Here is a 19,692-nt window from a genome sequence, read left to right on the forward strand (position 1 = left end):
CCAACAGTGCCGGCAGCACCTGTGGGCAGTCGCCGCTTACCCCCCTGCCCCTCACCGCTGACATGGCTTGCGGTGTCTGCAGGAGGTCCACGATCGCGGCTGGTGACGACGTCTGCATGTGGTCGCCGACGGCTGGTCGGCGCTTGCCATTCCCCCGCTGCCAGCGCTGCAGTTGCCTGCGGGAGCTCCCCGCTTGCTGCTACCACAGTCCTGCCACCAACGACGGGAGCTTGCTGTGCCCCCCCAGCCTTGGGGGGCACACGGCATTCACCACTCAGACTTCCCCTGTGCTGTGGCTCCCCTGGCAGGACCTAAGCCTGTAATAAAAAGACATGCACTTCTGGAGCGGGATGAGGCTCCATGGAGGGGCATCTGGATTCTAATCAAAAGCCACTGATCCAGAGCAGCCACTCTCAACTTTTTTCGTACCCATTTGGAAAGAGGGCTAGCCAGGTCTGGCTTGGAGCGGGGTCCTGCCTTGCAGACCCTTGGAAGGGTGCGGCGGGACTTGTGAGGAGATAGCTGCGCCTCTCCCCGTGCCTCAGGCTTTGAAGGCGGCGGGCGGCGGTCCCCTCGCCCTTTCCCAGGCGTCCCCTCCAGAGAGCGCTCGGGGGCAGGCCCCCGGCCCGCGGCGTGGGAAGCAGCCGGAGGGGCGGGGAGGGCAGGGCAGGGCAGGGCGGGCTCGTCCCGCGGGCGGCGGGGCTCGGCAGCTCCCTTCCGCGGCGCGTCCAGGAGTGGCTGGCGGCGGGGAAGCGGTGGCGGCGGCTCCGGCGGCGATGGCTCGGGCGGCGCTGGCGGCGCTGGCGGTGCTGGCGGCGCTGGCCGGGTGGGCTAGCAGCTCCGCGCCAGCGCAGCAGAGAGGTACAGTCCCGCCAGGGGACTCCCGCAGCCCGGGCTGGGCTTGGCGCGGCTCCACGGAGAGGGCACCAGGTGGCCCCGGGCCGGGCAGGCGGCGCTGGGAGGGCAGCGTGGGCAGGTGGCGGAGCAGAGAGGCACGGCTGAAGTTGAGGGGAGGGAGAGAGGAGGGGAAAGTTTCTCACAGGACGGGCACAGCGAGGCGCTGGCCTCTCCATCCCTGGCAGACCCGCGTCTGCGGGCACAGGGGATCTCTTGGATGACACCGGCTCAGCTGGAAACTTTGCTCCTTGCGAGCTTCCAGGCACACGCTTCGCCAGCCTTGGAATCGGGACTTGTGGTGATCGCTTTTGTTACACCAACTAGATCTTTGCAGAAAACAAAAAAAGTGTCTCACCCCCGCCTCCATCCTTGGAAGTTTTTAAGCCCCGGGGAGGCAAAGCCCCGGCTGGGAGAGGGTGGCCGTCCTAGAAGACATTCCAGTTTTCTCCTACTCTGTCCTCTCTTGATACGAAACCCAACGCTTTTATGCCCTCTGTTTTTCTCTTCAAGAAACCTTGATGCCCTCTATTTTTTTCTCACCGAGAGAAAAAATAGAGGACATAAAGGCATCCGGTTTCGTATCAATAGAGGACAACCAGACTGTACTGTATGATGGCCACCCTAGGCTGGGATGATCCCGAGGAGGGGGTTGGAGTAGATCAGCATTTCTCAACCCATGGGTGATGACCCCAAAAGTGGGTGGCACAAATATATGAAAGGGACTTTAAAAATGGACCAACAGACTTTAAACATGGATTAGCCTTTAAAGGAGAAAAACATGGGAAACTGGCTTTTCCCTTGCAGGGTGGCAGAGGTCCAGCCTGTGAGGGGCTCCCCCACCCCTTGTCCCACACACTGGGGAGCTAGGGCCTGGGGGCTGGGGGCAGTGGGTCAGGAGTGAGGGGCACTGGGTCAGGACTGGTCATTGATGTTTAAATGTGGGTCCTGGCACAAAAAAGGTTGAGGACCACTGGATGCCATCCTGAAGTCCCTTTCAGCCCTCATGTTCTATGATTCTGTGACTTTCAGTGCTAGCCTCTTCTCTCCCTCTGCCCCCCTTTTCTTGCTGCTTATGCACCTCCCCATAATTGGAGGGCAGCATGCCCTAAGTTCTGCTTGAGTGCTCGTGGCCCTCAGGTTTCATGCAAGGTGAGACCAGCCCCCCCAGGCAGTGTAAGCACAAAGTGTCTTGACTCCAGATGTGTGGAAGCTCCCCCAGGAGCTGCATCATTCTGAGTGAGATCAGAAAGCTGCCCTGCTGGAGCGCACACTGGGTTGTCTGTCCTCATTCTGCAGTGGGGAAAATTTGATTCAAGGATGAGCTCCAGGGATGATAGGAGCAGCAATCAGCTCTACAAAATCAGGATCAGACCGATCATGATATGTGGGATCAGGAAAGAATTTTACCCCGTGGTCGGATTGGTTTGGACTCTGGGGGGTTTTGCCTTCCCCTTTTATAGGGAACATGGCCACCTCTAACCAGGATTGCTTGAGCATAAATTGACAACATCTACAGGGCACTGGCTGTGGTGGTTCCCTTTTACCTGTGACAGGTTAGGGTGTTAGGTCTGTGTTGTGTCAGGGTTGAGGTCTGTGTTATGTCTAAATTAGATTACAGTTGTATGGGATAGTTTGGATAGGGATGATCCTGTGTCAGGCAGGGGTTTGGACTAGATGACCTCTGGAGGTCCCTTCCAGCCATACTTCTCTATGGCTATGACTCTACTAGCACAGCTTTAAAAAAAAAATCTTTCCTAGTAGACAAGCTTCTTTGGGTAAATCTGAGATTTGTATTAGGCCAACTAAAATAGTTAGAAAAATTCTTCTTTGCAAGCTTTCAGGTACAAACACCCTTCTTTGGGCAGGGGGTGATGCTCCCTCTGCCTGAAGAAGGGTGTTTGTACCCCAAAGCTTGCAGAGAATATTTTTTCCAACTATTTTAGTTGGCCTAATAAAAGATACCAGATTTACCCAAAGAATATGTCCTTAGACCAACAAGGCTACAACCTACACCCCAGAAACAATCCTAGTACACACACAGAGGGCACATCTACACATGCAATTAATGCACAACAATAAACTCCAGCACATTGCACTGGAGTTTATTCCTCCTGGGCATTGTGTTTGAATGTGCTCCTGGGACCGCACATTGAGCCAGGTCAGAGCAGCCTTGGCTGGAAGAGGGCCTGGGGGTTAGCTTGCCTACCCAGGGATACTCTGATTTGGCTCACCGTGCTGTGGAAGGGCTGGCTGAGGCACAAGGGTGCTTCAGTGCAGAGCTCTCTGGCAGGTTGCACCCTCATGCCCCAGCCAGCCCATCAGCACATACATGTGTATTGCTATGGAGTAAAAACCTCTGCCACAGGATAGCACTTGTATTTACAAGTACCAACCTAAGGTGGAGTTAATTAGTTTACTCCGTCCTAATAGCACTGCACGTGTAGATGCCGAGACATTTACTGCAGAGCTAATTAGGCACCGCTGCAGTAAATGTCTCATGTAGACATGCCCAGAATATCCCCCTCTTGCTCCTCCAACATTTTTAAACCCTGCTAAAAAAAAATTCAGTAAGAAGATAGCATGGGGCTGTGATGATAAATCTTGCATCAAAATAGCTGGGATAACAACAAGCTCCTAACTGACCGCAGTTATCCCTCTATAAGCTGAGAGTAACACACAGCTTTAGATTCATTTAAGGCTTTTCAATCCACCTCAGCTGCTAGTAGAGGGACTTGACATCTACTTTATAAAATATGATGCATTATCACAAGCACCTGGCTCCCTAATGTTAATTTTATCTGTGTGAAGATAAATGGCAGGTGACTAAAGTCTTTGTAGAACTGAAATAGTTATGGTAAACTAATGGCAAAGAAATCCTAGCTGGACAAGTAGACTACATTTGGAAATTGACTCACTGCTAAATGCTGAAGAGTAAGCCAGATTTTAAAATAGAGCATTTGAAATATGGTGTTGCATGCATTTACCATTACTGCCATTTGCTTTTTTCACCAAGAAATTAGCTTGCAGCTAAATAAATACATGCTTTCCCATAGTTTCTTTTAATCTTTGTCCTTCCCTACACCCACCATCATATATTATTGGAAAATATGATTTTCTTTGATCAGTGTCTTGGCTTTTGAGGTCCATGATGATGAGACTTGGTTATTATTTTCCTCCGAGGATTGAAGTGGCAGTCTTTGATTTTCACCACTTCTTAATTTTGACCTGCCTCACTGTTAGTATTATTGTCTAACTGAATTCCAGTAATCCATCTCTAGAACTTCTGGTATTAAATGTTGAACTAAGTGCCAGTGTGGCCTAGACCTCACTGATGAATTCCAGGATTGGATGGCTAGTTTTTTATTTTATTTGGATTTTTTCTAATTTCTTTTTAAAGCTGTGTTAGAGCTGCTAGGAGGTGCTAGAGAGATCCACCTATTGCTAAATAAGATCCTTTTACTCCTTGGGTTGAAAATTCTGGCCTCACTGGACATCAGTGAGAATTGTAACACTCTTTGCTACCACATAGACTAGCTGGGTGCGCCTACACATGCATGATCTCCACGTGGCTGGGAGGCTGGGAAGCAGCTGCCTGGCAGATCAGGACAGGTCCCAGTCTCCATGTGGTTGGGAGGCACCTTCCTGCCAAGCTAAGACAGATCTTCCTGCCCTTTGTGGCCCCCCGCTGTCTTGGCTGACCAGGAGCTAGGAATGCATTAAACTAATGTGCAGAAGCACATACGTAGATGTTGAGCAGGAGCTATTTGCTCCTGGTCAGCATCTACATGTGTGCTTTGGTACATTAGTTTAGTGTGCCAGTTTCTAGTACCTTTATCTACAGGTACTAGAAGATGGCGCATTACACTAATGTACTGTGCAGTATTTGCTGTGTACATGTAGATGCTAATGCTTTACTGTGCATTAAATTAGTCTAATGCGTAGTAAAGCATCTCATGTAGCTGTACCCAGTGGGACTAGAATTGGCCTTAAGTTTGAGTGATGCTCTAGGTTTTTCTGTTAATCTTTATTTAATGAATAACACTGCATAATAAGTGCTGCCCTTTTAGTAGCATTCTGTGAAATTTTAGGAGTGAAAACTCTCTGAAACCCGTCGTGAGCACTTCTGAAGTCTTAAATGATGTTTTCTAAATACATTTCCATGTGCTGTTTATAAATGTAGAGTTTAAGATCATCTTGCACCTCAGACAAGAGAACAATCAGTAACTCTATATTTTAAGTTGCTTGGAGATTTATTGTGGTCAGAAACCTGGATTTAATTTGTTATGCTCTCAGCTACATATGTTACTTGTTGTTCTGTTGACTGAATGTTAAGTGTGTGTGTGCACTTTTGTAGAATTCCTCATAAACTGAAGACTTAAGAATCAGTATGTTTTACAATGCTATTTCTTATAGGTTTGAATATTTTATAGTTCGAGCAAACATGCCATGAAGAAGTACAATGTGCCTATTAAAAGCCAGAGTGGGCTTCATCTACCATCCGCCACAACATAAGAAGAAAATAAAGCTATTGGTGGAAACCTAGAAAGGAGTAACAAAAATATGTACAAATCTGAAGGGCTACATTTTTTTAAAGACAGCAGTTAAAAGAGCTAAATGTCTATCAGGAGAGTGAACAAAACCCAATAAATATTTGAAAGGTGTGAACACAAAGGGACAGAACCTGATATTCACAGTGAGGAACATCTTACTCCATAAGTAAGTGATGTTATGTCATTAAATACAGTGTTCCTCAATGTGACAGAATATGAATCTGAAGAAAAGTTACTACTTGGGGTGCCACAGAAATGCAGTAAGATGTAATAAATGAAAGATAAATTTAGTTTGAGTATCACGGAACAACATCTTGTTGCCAGCTTAGTAGGCAATAGAATAGTGCCACAGTTTTTGGTCAGTGGTTTTAGGTACATGTGCAGCTCTTTTTGGGACTATCTTTGTCATTACTGGAGTTTGATGGAAGATCCTTTCATTTTGCCTGGTCTCCTGTATATGCAGAATCACTAGACTGCAGTCAGGAAATAAGAAAAGCTTGGCCTCTTCTTTACACTAGTCACACTAGAAGGACAAGAGAATAGATGAACTAGAACCCCATAGTGACGTATTATTTCAAAGTGTCCTATCATTTCATTATGTTGTGATGGCATTGTAAAGATGAGTAGTGATCATCACAAGTAGTTGTCATTATTGTTGAAGCTCTATTCAGTAGCAAAGTATCACCTCCCTCCACTATTCCTATATTTTTTATGTGGAATAGCAGTCATACAACCTCTTTATAGGTCTAAATTTAGTAAGCCTACTTTGTGCATAACCACAAGGATGCTCAGATATCAATGTGATGGGCACAGTATAATAACTCAGATAGTAGGATCTACCCTCAGTGTGTGGAGACTTGAGAGTAAGGTGTTATATAAATTGTGTTATGAGTATTCCAGTCATGGGAATTAACTAGTTAATTAACTAGTTAAAAAGTTAAACAGTTAAAGAAATGGCTAACTTTTAACTTCAACTAGTTATATTTTTCAGCTGTCAACTTTTAACTTTAACTAGTTAAAAAAAAAAGTTAACTCTAGCTTTTTTTAAAGTGTAAGCTAAAAGTTTTAAAAAATTGAAATCCAGCTTTCCCAGAATTTTTCCTGACATAGCCACTCTCTAGGACTTACAAGGAATGATATTTCTTTATTGAAACTCTAGGACTTATTGTTTGAGAGACAGAGTAGTGTGCCTTCCTATGAGATATAAGAACTACAAGTCCCAGAGTTCCTTAGTTCATGCTGGCATTTGCTGTGCATTTGCAGAAATCAACAGGGCAGCCAGTTGGCTGCAGGAGAGGGAACGAGCACAAGCAAGCTGAGACATTGATCCCAATTTCCCATCAAATACCTCCAAGATCGTATAAAGTAGTCACATTGGAAGGACAGGTGTTAAGAAGGAACAGACGATGCTTGCAACTGGAGAAAGGTGGAGAAAAGAATCAGCATCACGAGATTCACCAAAGGGATAAAAGTAACAAGAAATGACAGTGGAGACTGTAACTGACACAGAAATAAAGACATCAGAACAAGAAAACCAAACAAGAACTGAACCAATAAGGATTGAGAATGCAGAGAAACTGGGAAGATCACTTATAGCTAGAAAGCCAACACAAAAACTAATAGAGACCTGTTAAAGTGTGCTTTAACTATGGGTTGAACTAAACTACCGATATTATATGTTACATGTAAAGCAGGAAGATGTATGGATACCTTTAAGGGTGTTATGTATAAGTTGTTGCATTTGCTGGGGGATTGCAGGAAGGAGAAGCAGAACCGTAGGGAAGGTACCACTCTCAGAATAAACAAGCTTTATCGTTCTATAAGCTTAACTCCTTGGTCTTTTCAGTACAACACAGTATCCTGCAATGATTATACATCCAAAGCAGCTATTGTGGCCAGTCACCAGGGCCTAGTACCTGTTTAACTAATGGCAGCTCAGAAGTCCTTCCCAATCCAGAAGAGAAAATGGTATTTAATGAGGTACCTAGAGGAATTTGATCCCTTTTGAAACATCCTTGTAGTGTGTGAGGTGAAGAATAAAACTATGGACACTGTTGAATATGACTGAGGTTATTTCACACTGCTGTTCTTGCTCTGAAGTGACAGAATTTTCAGAAATAACTTGAAGTAACATGAGATTCTTGTTCTGTCAAGTATTAATACTTCTCAATTTAAATGTATAGAAAGTAATATGTTATTGCAATCAATTATTTTAGCAATACAACCTCCTGGGTTACTCATTAGGATCACAAATAAGAGTTTTCACTAGGACAGCATTCACTGCTAGATTTCTCTAGCAGAAAATCTCTGAGTCACAGTCTAATGTCATTACAAGGTCTACAGCAGCTGTAACAGTGACATGCCAGAGAACCATTGTGAAACCTTTGGGTGAATAATAAACATACTTGCACAGTAACCTATCCAAATGCTATTGCTATACGTTGTCCTACATCTAACTGTCAATAATATTTGTGAGTATTACTCTCCTAATTCATGAGTTTGAGCCATTGTCATATTAAAAAATTATTCAGACTAAGTCACAGTACAACTTCATGGCTGTAAATAATAAGAACCTGTCATTCTTAACTGCCTCAGCAGTAGGCATAGTTGCTTTACTGCCACTGAAAAGTAGGCATAGTTGCTTTACTGCCACTGAAAAGTAGAGTTGAAAGAGACTGTGGAAATTAGTGCAATAAAAAGAGAAGATTGGCTTTTTTCTCCAGTGGGAACTCTCTAGCATACCAGATGGACCATTGGTAATGACCTCAGAACTGAAACCTGCTTCACTGTCACCTAGTAGTGAGGCCCTGTCCACCTTGAGAAACTAGCCTTTTACTTTACCTAGTTTTTCCTTAGACCTGAAGAAGAATACATTGCTTTTGAAAGCTTGTCTAAGTCTATCCCAACCAGCAGTTGATCCAAGAAATGGTACCACCCACAAAATTGCTACCCTGGAATAGCCACCTCTCCCTGCTCCAGCTTCTGGTGTAATCTAAACCAGTGTACAAAAACAATATATATTACACTGGGGTAAATGTGTTGTGTGTCCAGACCCTTTGATAGATCTCCTCGTTGTAACTAAAGCCATTGCTCCCTTTACTTCTCAAGATGTACTTGCTCACCCTGCTTTAAGTTCAAGTGTAGTTTACCTTGTAGGCTAGGGATAGACATTCAAAAAGCCTGAGCCTGAATTGATTCAATCATTGCAAGTTAGTCTAACCTGCCTACGTTAAATTGGTTTGCAAGTGTACAGACATTCCCTCCCGACTGAGGAAATGCAGGCACATGCCTGCAGTGGCTCAGGCTAGAAATTAGGGGGCTTTAGCATGTAGGATAAATGACCAATGCACGGGTTCAGCAAACCGAGGTTTACTGCATACTATATGGATAACTGAGGCAAACTTAGCAGCTTATATAAAAATCACTATTACTCATTCACACCATACACTTCATTCACACTAAGTCACCTATCTATGCTACTTGGAGTCACCCTGTGGTGGCCAGTTGAAGGTTTCTTTAAGGCGATGTTCAGTCAAGAGGGGCGCCAGCTTCAATTCTCTCAATGTGTGGGTAGGCTAGTGTTGATGGATAAGGTGTCTGTTTGGGCTTAGCCTTCATTGCCCTTTTATTTTCATGGGGCAGACTTTGATTGATGCCTAGAGACTCCTTCACTAATCACCATTTAATTTTTCACTTGAGCTCATTTTTGGACTCTGTTGCCGGTTACATATTGTTTTTACATTTCATTGTTTTTCAGTTCTTACTCATATCACCTCCACATTTTCGGACCACCATCTGCACTTCATCCTGTCAGTTATCTCTGTTTACTCCAAATATTTCATATCAGTCTGTCTAATACCTGTTGCAATCATCCAACTATCAATCATACACCCACCACACACATACACACAAACACACACACACTCTTATTACTTCTTTTTCTACAAAATAGAAATACATGTAAAATGGCAGCTTAGCATAAGCATAACCGTAGCATAGATATAACATATTTTAAAACATATTCTAACAAGGGCAGTCCTCCTTCCCCTTTAATAGTGCTGAGCTGAGGTGGGGCATGGCCAGGCCCAGCAGGACTCTCTGATTTGGGAGGGGTTTAAATCCCCACCCTTCCTGCACATTCATGGCCCAGGCTTTTCCCCACCGGCTGGTTAAGGGGCAGGGGTGTTGCCATCCCCTGGCTAGCACTCTGAGGTGGGGGGGTGGGGTGGAGTGCATGCATCTATTGATGATACTTTGATTCTCCCTCTCCCTGATTCTTCATACTGTCTGCAGCAATCCTGACAGGTGAGGGAGCCAGCAGGGAGCTGATAACACAGAGTTTAGCAGTCCATCAAGAAAAGAAAAGCCTCTCTCATTAGTTCAAACTCTTCTTAAACAGCTTTATCCAAGGAAGGAACAGAGGGACCTTACCAACTGACATGCTGATTAGCTCCAAAAAGCCATAAGTGGACACTGTCCTGTCTGCCTTTGTCCTGTCCCAGTGAAATTGGAGACACACACACACCTCTCAACATTAGCTAGCATACCACATGCTGGGGAGGGTCTATGGGGATGGGGTCCATGCTGTGGGAGATGGGAAAGAGGGATGGCAAGTCACAAGGTGGGGGTAGGGCAGGGGGAAGCCAGGCAAATCCTGCTGTGCCTGAAGTCTCTGCTGGAACTCTGGCTCGGGAGCTGAGAGACAGGGCCAGCCCTGTTCTTTGGAGCAGACAGTCCAGCTCAGGGCTGCAAAGCATCTGGGATGCTGGGGGACTCTGGTTTAAGTTAAACAGGAAGGGGTCAGGGATAGACATTTCATAAACCAGTCTGATCAAAATCAGTTAAGTCTAATACTACATTCAACCATGTTTATCTTAAACCAGTTTCAGCCATTTTGAAAGGCTAGGGGCAGACATTACACATAAATCAGTTAAAGTGATCAGAAACTGGTTTAAACTTGTAACAGAACAGACATTCAGTGCGCATAAACCTGTTTGAAAATGGCTGAAACCAGTTTGTGGGCAGTGGGGTCCCGCAGGCCTCGGTCCTTGGACCAATACTCTTTAATGTCTTCATCAGTGACTTGGACAAGGGAGTGAAATGTACTCTGTCCAAGTTTGCAGATGACACAAAGCTATGGGGAGAAGTGGACACGCTGGAGGGCAGGGAACAGCTGCAAGCAGACCTGGATAGGTTGGACAAGTGGGCAGAAAACAACAGGATGCAGTTCAACAAGGAGAAATGCAAAGTGCTGCACCTAGGGAGGAAAAATGTCCAGCACACCTACAGCCTAGGGAATGACCTGCTGGGTGGCACAGAGGTGGAAAGGGATCTTGGAGTCCTAGTGGACTCCAAGATGAACATGAGCCGGCAGTGTGACGAAGCCATCAAAAAAGCCAATGGCACTTTATCGTGCATCAGCAGATGCATGACGAATAGGTCCAAGGAGGTGATACTTCCCCTCTATCGGGCGCTGGTCAGACCGCAGTTGGAGTACTGCGTGCAATTCTGGGCGCCACACTTCAAGAAGGATGCGGATAACCTGGAGAGGGTCCAGAGAAGGGCAACTCGTATGGTCAAGAGACTGCAGACCAAGCCCTACAAGGAGAGATTAGAGAAACTGGACCTTTTCAGCCTCCGCAAGAGAAGGTTGAGAGGCGACCTTGTGGCTGCCTTTAAGTTCATCACGGGGGCACAGAAGGGAATTGGTGAGTATTTATTCACCAAGGCGCCCCTGGAGGTTACAAGAAACAATGGCCACAAGCTAGCAGAGAGCAGATTTAGATTGGACATTAGGAAGATCTTCTTCACAGTTCGAGTGGCCAAGGTCTGGAACGGGCTCTCAAGGGAGGTGGTGCTCTCCCCTACCCTGGGGGTCTTCAAGAGGAGGTTAGATGAGTATCTAGCTGGGGTCATCTAGACCCAGCACTCTTTCCTGCTTATGCAGGGGGTCGGACTCGATGATCTATTGAGGTCCCTTCCGACCCTAACATCTATGAATCTATGAATCTATGAAACCAGTTTATGCAATGTCTGTCCCAGACCCTTTGCTGTTTTAAGATAAATCAGAGAACCGCAGCATCCTGGCATGCTCTCTGGGCTGGGTGGGGCTATCTGTTCCCTCCCAGCCAAGCTGGCTGCACCCCTCTGCTCCCCAGCCTGAAAAGGGACAGGCAGGGGCAGGGGTCTTGGCAGGGAGGAGTTTAATTGCCCATCTGTATCTCTCTGGCAGGGACTGCAGCAGTGGGGCACCATGGCCCATGAGGCAGAGGGAGGCAGAGAGGAGGGTTAGTTTCCTCTCTACCCCCACTGGCAGCCTGGTCTGGGTGGGGGCATGGCCAGATGCTGGCCGGCAGGGCCCGCCTTGCGGCAGCACTCGATCCCTGCAGGGGAATAGGCCCTTGCTGTCCCCTCTGTGGGACACCAGAGGGAGGAGGAATAACCCTGTTTCCTGTCCCTGCAAAGGGCCCTGCAGGCTGGCTTCTGGCCATGGCACTGCCCAGCCAATGCAGCAAGAGGGGGCAGGGACCTTGCCATCATAATGTTGGGCAGCACTGAAAGGTGGCCCACTGTGGGGTGGGCAGAGCTACAGGGGTCCAGAGCTTCCCTCAGCCCTGACCCCTGGCAGGCAGCTTTCCTCACCCTGCACCCCTCCCAAGAGGCTTAGGGAAACTCCCCCCTCACAGCTCCAGCAGCCAGGTGGGGCAGGGCCAGACTCCACAGGCTAGGAGGTGCTCTGCAGCTGGACCACCTTTCTTGGCAGCCCAGTGGCAGCAGACCCCAGCCCAGTGGTACAGGTGGGGACCAGCGCTGCAGCCCTGATCTCGCACCGGCTCCAGGCTCATCTCTCTGGGCTGAGCAGCAGCAGTGTGGGAGAAGAAACCCCTCTCCTCCCCAGCTGTTGGCACTTCCAAGTGCAGCCAGCCAGAGCCAGCATTGGGCTGCCCTGCATCTCTGACATGGCAGAGACTTTTTTTTTTAAACAGGGCAGCCTGATTCCAGCTCCTGGCAGCTGCACTTGGAAGCACCGGCCACCCAGGGCCAGCACCAGGCTGCCCTGCATCTTTGCTGGCCGTTGGGAGCTGGCACCCTGCTGCCCTGCATCTCTGTGTCACATCTGGGGGACCCTCACCAGCCCTGTGTCAGAGATGCAGGGCAGCCCAGTGCTGGCTCTGGCTGGCTGCACTTGGAAGTGTTAGGAGTAGGGGGAGAAGGATCGCGTCTCCTGCACTACTGCTACTTACCCCGGAGAAGTGAGCCTGGAGCTGGTGCAGGGTCAGGGTGCAGTGCTGGTCCCTGCCTGTACCACAGGGCTGGGGCCTGCTGCTGCCAGTCTGCTGAGAAAGGCAGTCCAGCTGTGGAGCATCCCCAGCCCAGCTGCATGACCCACTAGGACTGAGGGTCCCGCTGGGGGCCAGGCAAAGGCCATCCATGGGCTGGATCTGCTTAGCCTGTGGAGTCTGGCCGTGGCTTGCTTGGCCATTGGCGCTGCAAGGTGGGAGTTTCCTCAAGCTTGAGCCTCTTCCAAGGGTGAGGCTGCGGGGCGAGGAAAGCTGCTGGCAGCCATGGGGTTGGTGCTGGGGGGGGCTCCGGACCCCGGTGCCTCAGCTCCTGACATTATGATGGCAAGAGCCCTGTCTCCTCCTACTGCAGTGGCTGAGTAGGGGCATGGCCAGATGCTGGCCAGCAGGGCCCCTTGTAGGGGCAGGAACAAGGGTTATTCCTTATCCCTCCAGTGTCCTGTAGAAGGGACAGGAGTGGCCTATTCCCCTTCTGGGTGTGAGTGTGGCCGTGAGGTGGGCAGACCCAGTTGCTAGTGGGGGTAGAGGGGAGACTAACCCTCCTCTCTGCCCCCCTCTGCCTCACGAGTCATGGTGCCCCACTGCTGCAGCAGGGGAGGGGGAGCCCCTGGCAGACATGGCTTGGGTCCCTGCTGGTGGGATAGAGATGGGGAATTAAACCTCTCCCTGCCCAATGAAGCCAGGACTGGTCGCGCTTCCCACACCAGCCCCCAGCTTTCCTGCAGCCAAGAGGTGGCTTTAGCACCCCTGGCTCCTGGTCTGAGCAACTATAGGCAAGAGCCCGCATGTCTGCTCTGTTACAAACTGGTTCAACCTAGGCAGGTTAGACTAACCTGCAAAGGCTGAATCAATTCAGGATCTGGCTTTTTGAATGTCTGTCCCTAGCCAAACTGGTTTATGTGAGCTGAATTTATGTTCTGTTACAGGTTTAAACCAGTTTCTGATCACTTAAACCAGTTTGTGTGTAATGTCTGTCCCTAGCCATAATTCATGGTATTTTAAACAGATTTTCTAGTGTTTCCTTGATTGCACAAATTCAATTTGGCAGTGTTGGCACTTTGGAGAAGCTCAGTCAACAATATTGATATCAAAGGATACGAGTACAAGGTATTATAATGATTTGCATTATTTTATGACACTACAGGTGCAGCACAGCTGCTCCAACTTTAACCTTGCTTCATTCAGTGTCAAAGTTAGGATGACTTAGCTTACTTGTATTGCTGCAAAATCATGCAGATGTAACAGATATAACATCTGCTATGTACTTCTATGCTAAGCACCATGCTGAACTTTCCCCTTCCCTTTTAAAGTAGCTTAAATGTAAGTTTGTCCATAACCTTGGTGATAGGCTTTTCTGCATTTAGACTATGTGTGCTGATGGAGAATAGTGAGCATAAGATACCAACTGCTCTGTGCAGGTGCTAATGACTGAATGGTCTAATTCAGTTGTGTAGCAGTGAGACCCCAATATTAATTGACATGCATGAAAAACAAAGTAGTCTATAGTAACTACTAGAGATCTTTCCCTCTGGCATTTTCCTTTGGTGCATGTAAAACTGCTCTTTCTAAATCTTCATACTCAAATGGGAGAGAGTATGAACATACGGCATTCACTGCAAAATGAAGGTGAGATGCAACAAAACTGAAACATTATCTAAAATAAATATGTTATTGGCCTTTATAAAATACTTGGCTTGCAAAAATTTTGCCTATGCCATGTGTGTAAATCATAGGACTATATGCGCAAATTACCAAACTAATCTAATTTCATCTAAACTAATTGCATGCTGGATGTTTGGTTTGGTAGGTTTTCTTTCTAGTTAAAGAGAGTTTCTCTTCTAGCAATTGATGTGAGCTGCCATCACGTCAGTTGTACATGTGAATTAGGCATGTAGTGGCCAGGGGGGCTACAAAAAAGCCTGGTGCCTGGGGAGACGTAGGAAAAGCACAACCCCAAGGCTGGGGCCAGTGTCTGGGCTTTCTCAGCCCTGGGGCTGCATTAGGAATTATACAGAAGTTCAATTAGATTGGTCTTGTTGGACCAGATGTAAGTTAGACTACCTCCAAGGTACACTTAACTTAGATTGAGTTGGCTATTTTTGGACTGATCTAGCCTTCCTGAACTTTCGTACTGTTCACACTTAAATCGACCTAAGTTTCTAAGTGTAAGGTCCTTACCTGGGCAAAGTAAGTTCGACTGGGTGGTCATTTTTTACAAGATCTAACCTCCCACTAATCTCCCTGAATGTCTGTGTGTACCCTAACTGAGCAGCACTAAAAGTATGTTTTGCTGACAAACCATGTGTATAAGGCTGAAGTAGTTCCAGTTATTGGACACACCTCCTTGCCCCCATAGTGCCATTTCCAGCCCCATAGATGTTGTTTTTCAGCCCGAGTTATAATTTTAAAAAACACCATTATGCGCATAGTTTAAAATGCCTCATACAGTTGCAGCATAAAATGAATAAACCAGTCACTTGTTAGATGCACAGAGCTACTTTCTGTTCACGGTGCAGTATGGTATAATTAGCCTACAGTTCCACTGCTCATTGCCCCTCTCAGAGAGAAATGTCTTTACAACATGTATTTTTAATTGGAAATACATGTTTAATTGGAAATATATTTTCACAATATCTAAAGCACAACATTTCTTTTTTAGAGCAGGAAGAGCTTTCTGCAGCTGTGCAGAAAGCCTTCTAAATTAGTCTCATTGTTTTAAGCCTGTATGCCTGTGTGGGTTTAGGGTCTGCTTAAGTGTGCTTTTCCCTCCTTGTCATTTCTGTATGGACATACAGTAAATATGGTAAATATTTGCTAAATTCAGAGTGGGCAGGCAGCTTTTACATGCATACCCTATCATTATTGATTATGCATGTGACTACAGCTTTCAACTCCCCCAGCTGCAGCTTTGACACTGAGTGGGACAAGCTTGCCGGCAAAGCTTGTGAACGTTTTGTGCCACCTTCATAGTTTGGCGACTAGAGGGGAAAGCTTGCTGAGCCTGCTTGCCTTATTGTAGGTTTTGGGGTCATTTGGAAACTTTTCAATGTCTGTAGTGCTCAGAGTATAATTGGTAAAAGAGCTTTTGTGCATGTTTTTTTAATGCAATAATAAGGGGGAACTATAGACTGTGTGGGAGGAACAAAGAAAGGCTGAAGTTATTACATTCAGTCATTCATTAATTTCTCCAAGCTATGCCCAGGGCCATAGTCAGTGTTGCTTTACTTGTGTTCTTCTCCTATTTCTCTTTCTACTACATATCTTAGAAAATAAAACGTTTGAAACAGTTGATGGACGAAGCTATCCTTTGTCAACCTGATAAGGTCTAGTGAAAATAATAGATAAGCAGATGGCAGAAGCTCTGCAAGACAGAGCTTGTACTTTTGTTAATACAGTGTTTAGCTTAATGCCATCTCATATTGAGGGTACCTAGGCATTACGATCATATACATGTTTAATCAGTTCACCTGATCAAAGATGATGACAAATGTTTGCAGTAACTGTTTTTTTTTATTTCTCTTGTCTATTTTTGTATACACTCTGTCTTTTATTTTAAATAAGGTCCATGGTACTACTTTAAGGCAGTAAAATTAGGTAGTAAAATTGGGATCTTAGATTCTTGTGGGTAGCAACTATCTTTTTTATGTACCTTGCTCCATACCATAGTGACCTGATGCCTTGGCTACAGTTACTATTTCTGTAGCCAATAAGAACTTCATTTTTTTAAAGGAAGAAAGGAAAATATTATTTCAAAAGTTGTTTATGGCTTTTCTTTTTAATTCCAACACACATTCTGCTGATGTATACAACCTGTCACTGCTCATTCCCAGAAATGTTATCAAGGGGACAAACGGTGTTGTTTGTTTGCTCTCTCTCTGAGGAAAAAGCTGGGGAAGAATGATTATCTTTGCATTTCCCCCCAAAGTCGTGTCTCTAGGAATAAAGATCAAGAAGAATGAGAGATTCTCAGTAAGATGAAGACTGCTAACAAACCAAGCTCCATGTGACAATTTCCTTGCCACTTCAGGTTTGGAATAAGTAATTATAAATGGAATTGAATTTTGAAACCAGTGCAAGCAGTCTGACCAGATAATGTAACTTTCCATGAATGCCTTGTGCAGCACATGGAAAATAAGTTATTCATATTTTTATACCACAAAGCCTCTGTTTATATCCTATTTTAATCATATGATAGCAATAACTACTATGGTCCAAATGATTCCTTGGGATTAATGGTGGCCCATTCTGGTTAATGGTCCAAGATGCAGTCAAACTGCTCATTAATTCCTAGAAAACATCCAGTGCTTTGCTTTTACGTGCCTAATTACATTTTAACAGTCCAGAAGTAGAATGCTGTTTCTATATTACCAATAATCACTATTTAGTCTTAATGCTGGCAGATCTATCTTTTTAAAAGCAGTGTTTCCTGTATGTAGAATTTGAAAGAAACAAAAAAATGCTCATCTTTATGTTAGATGATTTATATGATCAGTTAAAAATGAAAGGTTTATGAAGTGAGCATCTTTTAGTCAGGAGTGTTTCCAATAGTTTTCTGTAATCTTTGGCCATTGTTGAATTGATTTCTCATTTTAGATACCCAATAAGCAATGCTCTTGATAATTCCAGAACTGCTGGATGATCATAGCATGAGATCACAAGCATGAATTAGAACAGGTCTTTAGTAGAAGAGGATTTTATTGGGTGTAACAATAAAATGTCTAGTTGCCAAAGTGACTACTAACTTTTAGATTATAGTACTCCTAGTGAAATGGGGTGGAAAAAATATAGTGCCTCCTTATAATTCATTCATGAAGTAGGTTGTATATCAGTCATACTTTTTCTATCCTCTTTTTTTACCAGTGGAACAAAAACCCCCTACTTTTTCTAGACATAGTGGGTAGTGACAAACCATACACTCTGAGTTGTGTAGAATGATTTAATTTTTATCAGAGAGATAAGGGGATTTGCATGGTGTTTTAAGCATGTAAATTACCTTTCTTTAAAGGCGTCCTTGTTAGAATTACCAGATTTGTAATCCCAATAGTCAGGAATGTATGCAAGACAATGCCAACTAATGCTGATTACTTCAGGAAGTAAATCTTGTTGATAGAATAGGCATAGGAGATGCTTATCTTTCTAACAGCATACTTTCTAGAAAAGAATCCAATGCTGTAGCATGTGTGGGATAGGTCAGTTGGTGGCAGGGGGAAAATTGAGGTAATGAGCCTGATTAAAGTTAATTCACAGATTCATAGATTGTAAGGCCGGAAGGGACCTCAGAAGACCATCAGGTCCAGCCCCCTGCACCAAACAGGAAAGATTGCTGACTGTGTTTGACACTCCAGAAGATGCAAATAGTTTTTGCCCCAAGGAGCTTAGTCTAAGAACTTACTCTGATAGGGTTGAATAAGATCTGGCTTTGGCTTGGTTTGGGTATGGTTAGCTAAAGGTGTGATGCTACATTCTGGATAGATTATATGTAGGACCAGGATAATGAATTTGCCTGACTTTTTGGGAGGCTCACATTGTTGATTTATAGCTAAAATGAGGACTGAGAGCAGTTCAAGGGCTTGGACTGGGACTGGGTTAAGCTCAGAGCCAATAAGGGCTAGGGTTCAGGTTGGAAGCTGTTATTGTTCCTTGGCAGGGTTATCCGCAGAGTCTTTGCATCCCTTAGGGAGTGTGAATCACTTCAGTTTTCCTCTGGTATGTCTTAAGCAGCCCATACATCACTGGTTAGTCATGGTAAAGTACAATAAACAATAACAAGGTTTGCTTTAGCTTTCTGTGTGTTTACTGCATGGTACCATAGCTATCTGTTTGTAGGGGTGGATCCAGAGGGAGTGCAGTGATGTGGCTGCGTCTTTCAGCTTGGACCATACTGCTTTAAAAAAGTCCTCTGAGCAGGTGAGAAGCCCCTTTTCCTTCCACTCCATGTTCAGAGGTACATCCTCTACTTTTCCCTTCTCCTTATCCCTGTCCTGCTGCTGCTGCTTTCCTGCTGTGCTGAGGGCAGGGAAATCTTCAGAGCTGGTCCTGCCCGCTCCAGGCTGGCTGTGCAGGGGCTGGGCTCAGCTAGGGCAGTGACAGTAGCTGTGGTAATGGGTAGGAGGGTTCCTCTTCCCTGTGTCTCCTGGGGGAGTGGACAGGGTGTGGAAACCCACTCCCTCCCCATTGCCACTCTAGCTGTGGCTATTTCAGCTGAGCCTAACCCCTGTGCAGCCTGACTAGAGCAGGCAGGAGTGACTCTGAAGTTTCCCCTGCCTCTGAGACAGTGGGGAAAACAGCAGGGGAAGGGGAGTGGACATGCCTCGGAGCATGGAGGGGAATGGGGGGGTGCTTACCTGCTTTGCGGACTTCAAGTCCTTAGAGGCTCCAGCAGTGTGGTCTGCTTGCGCTACTGGGTGGGTGAGGGTGGGGGTGGATGCTGCACTTGCAGCACCCCCCTTTGCCAACTCCTGGGTCCTCTCCAGTCTATTACTGCCAAATTGGCAGAAGAGCAGCTATGGTGGGTCTTCTCTGTGGGATCTCCTTGCACTCCATGGAAGAACAGGCTCTCTATCTGCTCCTATCACTGGAGTGCTTAATGGGCTGTGAGGTAGGACATTTATGTGTATTTTGTTGCAATTCAGTGTATGACAGAGAACCCTTCCATTTGGAATATGGGGAAAGAGTTATTTTAAAAGCATTTGAATGGGGGTGTTTGCACCCCCCAGAGGTGGTACAAGCACCTGCTCTGGATACTTTCAAAAAATACTTGGATGCTTATCTTGCTGGGATCATTTGAGCCCAGCTGACTTCCTGCCCTTTGGGTAGGGGGCTGAACCCAATGATCTTGCAAGGTCCCTTCCAGCTATAATATCTATGAAATCTATGAAATCTAAAAAATAAACATCTCCTCAAAAATACAGCAAGCTCAAAGTTTCAAACATTTACTTCTTTCT

At 45.8% G+C, this 19,692-nt stretch overlaps 1 protein-coding gene across 1 annotated transcript in view; it reads left to right on the forward strand.

Moving 5' to 3' along the window:
* The first annotated feature begins 740 nt into the window (after positions 1–740).
* Positions 741–19,692, forward strand: part of LAMA2 (laminin subunit alpha 2) — a 630,290-nt gene continuing 611,338 nt past the window's right edge. The window contains exon 1 of the mRNA XM_019479551.2: positions 741–861. Coding sequence (XP_019335096.2) covers positions 777–861 — 85 coding nt within the window. The 5' untranslated portion in view covers positions 741–776. The remainder of the gene's footprint in view (positions 862–19,692) is intronic.

Source organism: Alligator mississippiensis, chromosome 1 (genome assembly GCF_030867095.1).
Source record: "Alligator mississippiensis isolate rAllMis1 chromosome 1, rAllMis1, whole genome shotgun sequence".
Taxonomy (NCBI): domain Eukaryota; kingdom Metazoa; phylum Chordata; order Crocodylia; family Alligatoridae; genus Alligator; species Alligator mississippiensis.